This window comes from Cyprinodon variegatus, unplaced genomic scaffold (assembly GCF_000732505.1).
Source record: "Cyprinodon variegatus isolate N-32 unplaced genomic scaffold, C_variegatus-1.0 Scaffold56, whole genome shotgun sequence".
Taxonomy (NCBI): domain Eukaryota; kingdom Metazoa; phylum Chordata; class Actinopteri; order Cyprinodontiformes; family Cyprinodontidae; genus Cyprinodon; species Cyprinodon variegatus.
In genome coordinates this window covers 673,227-684,404 of record NW_015150509.1, presented here as the reverse complement: position 1 = coordinate 684,404, position 11,178 = coordinate 673,227, and the positions used below count along the sequence as shown (strand labels likewise).

Below are 11,178 nucleotides of genomic sequence, written 5' to 3'. Positions count from 1 at the left end.
GGTATAATACAGCTTTCTTTCAGCTTGAACATTCTTGCTGAAAGCATCTTGTGACATGGTGCTTTTCAACTTAATGAGGTATCAAAAATAATAAGTCAGTGAGGTAAAACTGCCCTATTTTCGTTATATCTGTGTAAATGCATCTGTGCAACAACCTGCAGGGAGAGACTGCTATTTTGCTGCTATATTTTGTTGAGAGTCACATTGTCTTTTTGTCTGCCTTAATCACAATCAGTAGATCGGTGATGAACAGGGCCGTTAATTTTAAAGTGGCTACGTAATTTGAGATTTTAGATGCAACTCTGCTTTATTGTTTTGTATAAGTGAAAAGACTCTTCTTCTCATCAGGGCATCAAGAGAACAACAACTTCTGCTCCGTCAACATTAATATCGGGCCCGGAGACTGTGAGTGGTTTGCTGTCCATGAACACTACTGGGACGCTATAAACCAATTCTGTGACAAGTGAGTATAAAATTCAATCAACAGGTGCAGCAACATTATCTGTAGACTAATTTTTTTCTTGTTGACTTTTTTTTCCAACAGGCATGGTGTCGATTACCTTACGGGGTCCTGGTGGCCAGTCCTGGAGGATCTTTACAGCTCCAACATCCCTGTGTACCGCTTCATCCAGAGACCAGGAGATCTGGTGTGGATCAACGCTGGGACGGTTCACTGGGTTCAAGCCGTGGGCTGGTGCAACAACATAGCCTGGAACGTGGGACCTCTTAATGGTAATTTTTCAAAAGAGAAGGAAGCAGATTTGTAAAACTTGATGATGCTGTTAATAGTCACCGCTTCTATTAACTGCATGGCTGCTTGTAATTTGTTTTTCTATCTTTGCAGCATACCAGTATCAACTCGCCCTGGAGCGCTTTGAGTGGAACGAGGTGAAGAATGTGAAGTCGATTGTTCCCATGATCCACGTTTCATGGAACGTGGCTCGGACCCTCAAGGTCACAGACAAAGACACCTTCAAGATGATCAAGTAAGACGTTTGTCACTGTAAGCACATCTGGAGGTGGATGAATGGCTGTCTACATCTTCCTCTCTCTGTTTCCCGCTTTCTACTCAGACACTGCCTCATGCAGTCCATCAAGCATATCCAGGTACTTAGAGACCAGCTGGTGGCTGCAGGAAAGAAAATCTTTTACCAGAGCCGTGTGAAGGATGAGCCCGCCTACTACTGCAATGAGTGTGACGTGAGTCCCTCTAAAGTATAATAAATCCAATCAGGAATAGTTTGGAATTCTAATGTGATGTTCTGCTGAAAGCTTATAAGCTATAGATATCTTACCTACATTGGGAACTATCTTTGTTTCGTTGTTTAGCATATATCCAGATTATTTCATCCTTGAGGCTGAAACTAATGGCTACTTTGGATGGGCCAAGACCAAACCAGACTTCCTTTGTCTTTAAACATTCCTAATAGTCCAAATGTCGATATGAATTCTATTTTATCAACCTTTAATCTACCTTAAACTTTGCATTGAATGTTTTTTATGCTCAGACGGAGGTAAATGGAGGTACTAGGAGGTGCACAGATGATCTCTGTCTGCAAAGCTCTCTTGTTTTGAGAGTAAACAGATCAAAAATGCAGAGAACCCATTGAGAGAACCTGTAATGCAGCAAAATTCTGTGGAAATTAGAAAGTATACCTGAAGAGTTAAGCTTAAAATCTTGGGAGGTTGATTACTAGAATGCAAAACGGGAAGGAATTAGTAACAGACTGCAGCTGTGTGAGAAATGGACAGGCTGGAAATGATACTAGCTAAATACAGAGAAAATAGGACTGCTAAGTGATTCTGTGTAGGTAGTGATTATTTAGCATTTGCATAAAGAGCAATAACATTTTCAAGACCGCAGTTGGCTTTAGGTGGTACAATTCTGATTTGGTCATTTTTTTTCCTCTTCGGTCTGGTTTCCAGAACTGAATAAATAACATCTTATGAAAAAATTAAATTAAATCTATGCTATGACATTTTTATGACTGCATTTTTTTTAAGACAATACAAGTCTGCATTGGTACTGGTTGCTACTGGGCTAGCTCTTAGTTCCATGTTCAGGGATCAACTAAATAATGAACCAGTACAAACAATGATTTTATTTTTTGTCCTGGCTCTTCTCAAGCAGGTCATTAGCTTTAACATATAGGTGCTACTCAATTTGGACTTTTTTAAAATAAAATATCTGCTTATGACTTTTCAACGGAACCCAGAAGAACACCAGAAATTCGTCCCTTTAATGTATTACAAATTATCTACAAATCAACCCTGTCCCTGTGCAGGTGGAGGTGTTTAACCTCCTTTTAGTAACCAGTGAGAGCAGCACTAAGAAGACCTACGTGGTGCACTGTGAGGACTGCGCTCGAGCAAAGAGCACATCTCTAGCCGGGGTGGTGGTGCTAGAACAGTATCGTATGGAGGAGCTGATGAAGATCTACGACAGCTTTGTGTTGGTCAGTATCGCTCGTGAGAAATTAGAAAAGGAAACAGTCATCTTCAAAATTACAGTTAAGTGTCAATATCAAAATGTGGTCCACATTAGGAAGTAAATAAATTCAATAGATTTCTGCCAGCAGCTTCATTTATACATTCATTAATGAATAAGAAATTAGGATGATGATGATGATTTTGTTGCTCTTCTGACGCAAAGTATTTGAAAAATATGCCCAGATTCTTAAAGCAAAAACGCTGGGTAATTATTGCCAATTTAAAATCCAAAGCATATGTATTAGAGGAGTACTACAGGTAAGCCTTTTGATCAGGGTAGAGGTATACATCTTTGTCAACCAGACTGCTAAAACTATGAATTGTCACATTTGCATGTGTGCAGCAACATGGTACCTTCAGTACCATGAGGAGATAAGACAACCTATAGGGATTAAATCATTAATCTTTTCAAACTGCACAGTAACACCCAAATAATTATTTGTTAAAGTAATCCAATATTACAAGCACTGAAATATTTTTGGCTGTTAATGTTTTCGTAGCAGTTGTTAATGAATAATGCTTTATGGTTTATACCTGCATCAATGCACATTTACCACTAAAAGTCTCAAATGTATTTTCCAAACATAACCTCACGTTAAGATTATTTGAAGGAAATCTTTGTTGTTTTTGTTTTTTCATCACATGCTTCTTCACTGTTCACTGTGACACTACAGTATATAAACACTTCCTGTACTACAGAGCCCCCTAGTGGACTGGCATGTAATACAGACATAAAACAGAAGTGTAACAAAGGAATGCATGGTCAGACATAGGGATTTATTCTCAAATCTCTCTCAGAAAAATGTGATTTTTTTTTTAAAAACTTGGTATTGTAATTTGATTTAAATGTTTTCCATATGTTTGAGGTGCTTAAGTCTTCGATGCCAAACCAGACCTAAACATTTTAACATTTTGTTTTTTATAGAGTAGCACAAGCATGACAAAGATTTTAATTGGTAACATTAAAACCCAAAGTTTTTTGAAACTGTTATTTTTTTCTAAGTGAGATTTGAAAATATCTATTTCACAGCCATGTGACCTTTTAGGGCTTTAAATGTATACAGGAGCCACCTGTAACAAAAGGCTCAAATGTGAAAGTTTTAAAAAAAAAACACACACCCCAAAAATCTTAGATAACTTAGATATTTAAAAATTCCTACTTAGATGGAATGTGCCTGCTTTTTTACTATGAATATACACCCATTTACAAATGTATTTGGTTCGCAAAGGCACATGTAAAGCAGTAAGGTTGTTCTGTGTACCGTTAATGTTACCAAAATTTTCCCCATCAATCGAATATCCAAGAAACATTTTACAATATAACCATGATTTTTTTATTTACACAGAACTTCCAATGTCACTAGGAGAACTGTAAAATAACCACATGAATTCACTACNACCCATGTGTCCAGGAGAACTGTAAAATAACCACATGAATTCACTACAGTACATCAATAAAAATGCTTAACGTTTGTAATGTTTAACGAAACACTTCACTAATGATGTTATAGCAACTGAAAAAATTAACTTAATGAAAACTGATTATGCAAATAGTTTGTTTACAACAGATTATTTACCCCTGGCCATTATGTTATCTGATCAATATTTTCTAAATTCTTTTTTTTTGGTTTTAAATTTGATTGTTATGTCGTGGAAAAAAAGTATTCGACTATTCATCCTAGTTAAATAAACGGAGATCGATGGATTTCACTCAGTCGGCACATTTATTCATATCTTTGCAAAGAGAGAACAGTTCATCATACGGCCCTAATGCCACAGCATTCTTCCCTGTTCTGATCTGGGCAGCGTTTGTTACCCCTTACTTACAACAATGGAAAGTAGTCAGAGTCAAAACAAATTACAAACACTTTGGTTAAACAGTAAAATGTTATGAATAAACCTTAAGAAAGAATCTGGTTTGTTATGGGAAGAAGCTATGTCTGGTCTATAAACACCATACTGCAGAGAATGGTTTGGCCTTGAGAGTGAAAACTTTTATAGTGAGTAAATAGGATAAATTAATATATGATAGAAGAGAGATAAAAAATTGTCCGACAACAGTTAAAAGATTTCTGACCTGCCTCTCATATTCACATAAACAACCTTCATTTCCTCCTCTACTAGTTTTGGCCACCGAGCTACAGTACATCATATCCCCAGTCTGATCTGTTAGACCAGTGTTTTCTTTGGCTAACTAAGAATTTCAAACATCCAACTGGAGCCTTGTTCGGCTGTCATCATCCTATCTCTCTCCCATCAGTTCCTGTCATATCTCAAGATACATAATAAAAGCACTGAATTCCAGCCTGAAACAGACTCGGTTCATAGATTATCAAACTTCCCCTAAAGGAGAGTTTATCCATCGGTGTGGGGTACTAATTGCTTAGGACGAATCTCAAGTGTCTGTAAAATGGTTTGAACTGTACCAGCAACTGAATGGAAATGTACTCACTGTTCTACCATTCACCTATCCATCTATTAAAGAAGTTCTCCGTTTCACTTGTCTTTCTCCCGTCTATAAAAAAAACACATATATTACCATTTCAAGTTCTCCACCGCCATGAACAAGACTGAAGACCTCTCAAACAAGTTCAGAAACTTAGCTTGTTAATGGCCCGAAGGCAAATGAGACTGAAACTAACCATTAACACCATTTGTAACAGGCTACCCTGTATTAAATAGAAATCTTGCAGAGGCTGCAAGAGGCTGCAAAGCGACCGCCGCAACGTAGTGAATAGCCCATTTCCACTATCTTTCACAAGAATGAAAGGGTTATGATTTAAGTCTGTTTTTCTGCAAAGAGTGAATACAGACTTAAATGTATGTTACTATAAAGTACAATATTACGTTCTTGAATTTATTACCTGTCCAGGGTAACCAAATCCTAGTCAATGATTACTGGAGTTAGGCTTTGGTTCCTCTGCAATAACCATATATAGACAGTGGAGATAGATGGACTGATAACAAAGAGGAGGATTGTAAGGAAGGTGAGGGAGAATTAACATCTAGATTAGATGCTCTGATCATGCTTGTGACCAGTCACCAGCAATACCATTTGTAGCACACTATATTGCTACCAGCAGATGTGAGACTATGCTGTAAATGGCATATGTACATTCCTTTCTTAACTTTCCCTTGGAATAAGTATGTATAGATTGCGTAGATCTAGCATTATAGAGAAACTGCATCACCACAGAGAAGGATGGTGGTGGAGAACTTTTAGTGTTTTTTTTTTTTTTTTCTGATATCGAACCATGATAACCTAAACAGTTAAAGTCAATGTGATGAGCCATGTACCATGAAATTTCTTAACATGAACCCTCTTCGCTCTCTGGGAGATGGGTTATTAATCCATCTTCCACCAGCCCAAAATGCACTTTCAGAGAGACAAAGAAGTGAATAAAGAAGAGTCTAGTTAAAGTGCAGTGGTTTAGCTAGTCTTTAGATTTCAGTTATGCAAAAAGGAGCTAAAACTTGGAATTACCATGAATAACCACTGAAATATCTAAAGCACAGAGTGGTTTGAACCAAAACCAGCTCTAACGTGTGCAAACCTAAAAATTTGACCTCATTTCACCAATGTGATGCTAACAAAGGTTTTTCCATCAAGCTATATTAAACTTGGTGATCATGTGTCTATTTTATTTGATGACGAGCATTTCAATATGCAACTTTAAAAGTATTTAATTTGTCTGCATATTTGGTTAAAGTGATATGTCTCTAACTGCAAAATAAAAAGTTAAATAGACATTGTCCGGCTTTAGAAGTCAGCAGTGGATCAAACAACTTTTTTACCCAATACCTGCACTATAAACCAACCGTTAAAACTAATAATGATTGAAAATGTAAAAAAATGTGTGCCATTTGGGTTTCAAATCAAATGTATTTCCTGTATGACAACCACTTGGCTTTATGTTGCATCTGACTTCTGGTTTTTTCTTTGTTCCCTCCACTCAGACCCCTCTGCCTCCTTCAAAGTGAGGACTCCTCCATGTCGCACGTCTCTCAGCCATAACCAAAACTCTAACAGCAGCACAGAAGCCGCCGCCAAGGCGGCCCGCTTCAGCAAACGCTCTCTAAATCAGCCAATCACGTTTACTCAGTATTGTTTACATCACACAATAAGGTATGGATATTCAGCCAATCCAACTCTAGCTCACCGTCTTCCCCATACCACCTGCAGATTGGACGTGTGTTTTGAAATAGAATGACTAGACTGGTTCTTCTCACAGAGAGCATTTAATATGAGTATTAAAAAAACAATGTGAGCACTGATGCCACTGAAATCAGGCTGTATATGTTCAACGGACACTGCTGTGATTCAAAAGCGTCTAGTAGCCGGTTTTATGTATTGATTCAGGTACTTTTATGCAAATTCAGTAGAACTTTTTTACACCAATCTAGTTATTCTATATGTCCATGAATTTGCTGTGATTCTATTGTACCAGCAGGGGAAGTAGCTGATTGTCACATTCGGCATAGTGTTGGTTTCTGTTTTTAATTGTTTTGTTGCTGTATTCAGGTAAACTGATATTTGTAATTCCTGTATGTAAACTCTTTGAGGTGCTATACCAATACTATTATTCTCATTAGATACTTACAAAGTTTTACCAGCCTAGAAGTACACCACATTGGCCTTGTGAACTGTATTTAGAGGTAATTAGCCAATTAAACTTACACACAAATGAGGTTTTTAGTAAATTAAATTAAAACTTTTCTCAGTTTCTCTAAAATACGGGTTTACTTGAGGACTAATATGGTTTCACTCTTAGTTGGAAATCAGCTGTACAGAGATAAAATTGGACTATTTCACATGTTCACTTTTTAACGAGTCTAGCAAAAACAATGGTCAAGGTGATTTCTATAAAACACAGCAAGAAAATCAACATCGAGTTGTCATTTTTACTTTTGGAATGGGGAATATAAGAGTCCCGGTTTTATACCTCTTTTATTGAAATGTTATTGTTTGTAGGTAACAGAGAAAATAAAGAATTGTAAAATGTCAATGAATTTATTGAAGACACAGTGGTGTGCATAGACAGAGATGAAGAGCAGCCGATTTGTGAAAGGTTTTAAACACTGACGCTTATATGAGTAAAATGAAAAATAAGGTCAAATGTGCAAAGATACACATAATCATTATTCTTCTAATGCAAAGACCAGTGATGCCAAACAGATGAACAGCTCCTGCATTTCAGTCTTGGTTTCCGGTCTGGACCTGGACCTGTCCTGGTGAAGCTTAGTGCCACACACTACCAAAGGCTTGAATTAATTAGAATAAATTCTTTAACCGATGATCATGTTCTGTTTTGATCTAAAAGTTTTGACTTGCATGGTGGAAATTCTGCAGTATCATCAGTATCAGTTCATATATATTTAACAAGAAAAAAACAGCCATTTCTAATACTTACATCCAGTTCAATATTACTTTCTCTTCACTAATTATACCCAAACCAGTGTTTCCACTGGACAAACTCAACATGAAAACCCCAACGTGATCAGTTAGCCACAAAGAGCTGCTGTTGTTTCCTGAAACAAGTCACCTATAAGTACAATGGCTTTATCTTTTTATTTTTTTTTTATTTTTGATGCAACCCATGCAGCTGCTGTTTTCAACAGCCTGTTGGTCAATGTGCTAAGCTAATGTTAGCAACCTTACTAATTGTTTATGCATAAGTCGTTGACGTTATAGCTTGTTACAAACATTATTACAGTCCCATTTATTTATTTAATCATTCCCTTGATAAGATTTGTGGAATATATTCTCATGCTTCATAAACTAATAAACTGATTGGATTTTTAATGAACAGCAACCCAAGTTATGTTATGGCAGCAGACAATTATTTTTTATTATGAACGTCAGTGTAAAATGGTATCAGAAATTCTTAGATTATGAGTGAAAAGCAAAAATACATAATAGAGGAAAAAGACTATTTAAAAAAAATGCCAATTATAAATCAATTTACACATCTGTCCAGTAAAGAACACAAAAAAAGGAAATTTGAGCAGAATCAGGGGACTCCCTTATACTTAGAACATCTCTGATTATAGATCAGTCAAGACTATTATATATATATTATATTGCAAGTTATGAATATATATAGATGTACATTTTATTTTGTGACAAAAAAAAGTAAATGCCATCTCAGCAGTGCTTTGTTTGTATGAAAAATCGTAACTTCCAAAAGGAAATTCAACTTGATGGTGCTCTTTGACTGTTGAACAGGCTCTTAACTGGTTAATATTTTGCCAACCGCAACAAATAGACATTTGCAAGATGATTATCAGAATTATAGCATTAAAATGAAGTTGTGGTATCACTGGTATGATATTAGTTGTTATGACTTACTCTGAAATGCCAGGTTTCAGGGCCCAGCTCTGGCCTCCATGGTCTGTGCACACCATTTTCTGTACATAATTTATCTGCTTCAGGTTCATTAGAACGTGTAATTTTGTTCTCAGAAATCAGCTTTGTTAATGTAATTTTTTTTGTTTTTTTGTTATATTCTAATACATGCTGAAATTATCCTGTTTCACTCTAGTTTAAACGACTGCGATGGGAAAATTCCTCCCACTTTTATACCTCTTTTTGTTGTCAGTTTCTGTTATTCTGATTTCCTTTATGTTGGATAATAGAGAAAATGATAAATTGTAAATGGTGACATTATTTATACTGTAAATGGTGGTTTGCTTAAATATTTATTGCATATCAAAGGATAGTTCACTTGATAAGGGGCTACAAGGTATTTTAAAATTGTAGTATGGTCATAGTGTGTGGATAGGGGAAGTGCAATCAGGGGGAAAGTTTAATATTCATGGTGCTAGACCCCTACTTGCCTCGGTGCCCCCTCATCAAACAGCATATATTGATGTATGGACATAGGATTCAGCTCAACTCCACCATCTGGTGCTTAGAACCATTTCAACACGGTTTACTGGAAATTGAATGATGTCTTTGTACTGTAATTAAGAGAACACAACTTTTTTTTCTTTTGTACTTTTCTTCCATTGTATGAAATACATAATCTTGTGTGGCATTAGTGGTTTTATGATAAGCATTAGCTGTAGTTGTTAATATTGACACTTTTGCAGAGACTCTTAGGGATGTGACTTTTTCTGGCTTCGAGGTTCCTGGTGTTTTGTCCTCATTAGTACTTTTTGGAGGATGTAACAATGCTTTTTTTTTCTTCTTTACACTTGTTTGATTTATGCTGCACTCACTGTTTCCAAAAGAAGTCACTTAGAAGAAAACCTGAGCCAGACCTGTCTTAATTCCTCTGTGATTTTTCTGTGACATACTGTATTGTTGTTCAAGAAATTAAAATGTTTTGATAAACCATGCTATCTGTGCCCTTTTTGTTGTTTTACCCAAGATGTTAAAAAGTTGTTATTAGGCAAAGCCTTATTTATTCTTATCTTATAAAGTTTAAGAAAAAAAAATCTTTATGGTTTTCTGGCAGTACCGATATTTTCAGTGCTTGCATACTGTACACAGTAGCTGTAGAGATAGATTAGTACAGAAGCAGGAATTTTAAACAGCAGAAACTTTCTGCTGAATTTCTTTCTTGAATTCAAACTTGAAAGCAGATAATTTGATGCTTTGGCAACTGCCAATTTCAAGTTATTTTATCCACCCTTCTTCTTATGCTTATTTTGTGGGGGTCAAGGTGAGCGTAAGGTGGGCTACACCCTCGCCAGTCTGTCACAGGGCAACACAGAGACACATAAACATGCAAATGCAAACACACATAAGGACAATCTGGAGATGCCAGTTATCATAAAAGTCATGTTTTTGGGCTGTTGAAGGGAGTCGGAGCACCCAGAGAGACCTCACGCATGCACAGGGAGAATATGCTAACTGCATGTAAAAAGACCCTAGTCCGGGAATCAAACCCAGCACCCTCTGCAATGCAGCGAAGCTGCAGACTGTCACTGTGCAGCTCAAGTAATTTTATCCATCTTTCCATCCTCTCCTGCTTATTCAGTCAGGGTCAGAGTGGGGCTGGTGCTGATCACCGGTCTATGGGTGAGAGGTGGGGTACACCCTTGACAGGTTGACAGTCTGTCGTAAGGCAACATAGAGACACACAAAGACATACAACCATGTGCACACACATAAATACACACTTGAACAATTTAGAGGTGCCACTCAACCTACAGTCATGGTTTTGACCTGTGTGAAGAACCTGGAGTACCTGGAGAGAAACCATGATTGCGAAAGGAGAACATGTAAATTCCATGCAGAAAGACCCCAGGAATCGAACCTTCTTGCTGCAAAGCAAACTTGCTACAAACAGCGGGAAGTAATTCTATATTTTTTGTAAATAATACATTCTCCTATAGAAATGCACTAATGGTTTTATCTAAGAGTCTTGCCCAAACAGTGATCCAAACTAACAAGGGAAAAGTGTGATGTAAAGTTTTAAAACACTGATATAGAAAGAAAAGGAGGTCTGGGAGAAGAAGAAAGCTTTTCAAAACCATATGTCGTATTTATACATCATTAAAGTTATAGTGATTTATTTTAAACAACTTTCTTGAAGGTTTAAAATAATTTGAAAAGCACAACGGAAATGCATTGACACAAAAGTGAGTTACTGATTGGTATAGAAAGTAAATTTAGATCACTTTATATGGCAAGGATGGTAGGACAGCTAGTTACTGAAGGAAATTTGGTAGACTATGATT

General features: G+C 36.7%; 1 protein-coding gene across 2 annotated transcripts in view; it reads left to right on the top strand.

The window, feature by feature from the left end:
- Positions 1-9,831, top strand: part of LOC107082570 — a 31,322-nt gene extending 21,491 nt beyond the window's left edge. For both annotated transcript variants that reach the window (XM_015371328.1, XM_015371327.1), the window contains 6 exons: positions 349-463; positions 545-732; positions 845-986; positions 1,074-1,200; positions 2,286-2,456; positions 6,448-9,831. In XM_015371328.1, coding sequence (XP_015226814.1) covers positions 349-463; positions 545-732; positions 845-986; positions 1,074-1,200; positions 2,286-2,456; positions 6,448-6,471 — 767 coding nt within the window. In that variant the 3' untranslated portion in view covers positions 6,472-9,831. The remainder of the gene's footprint in view (positions 1-348; positions 464-544; positions 733-844; positions 987-1,073; positions 1,201-2,285; positions 2,457-6,447) is intronic.
- The last annotated feature ends 1,347 nt before the right edge of the window (positions 9,832-11,178 follow it).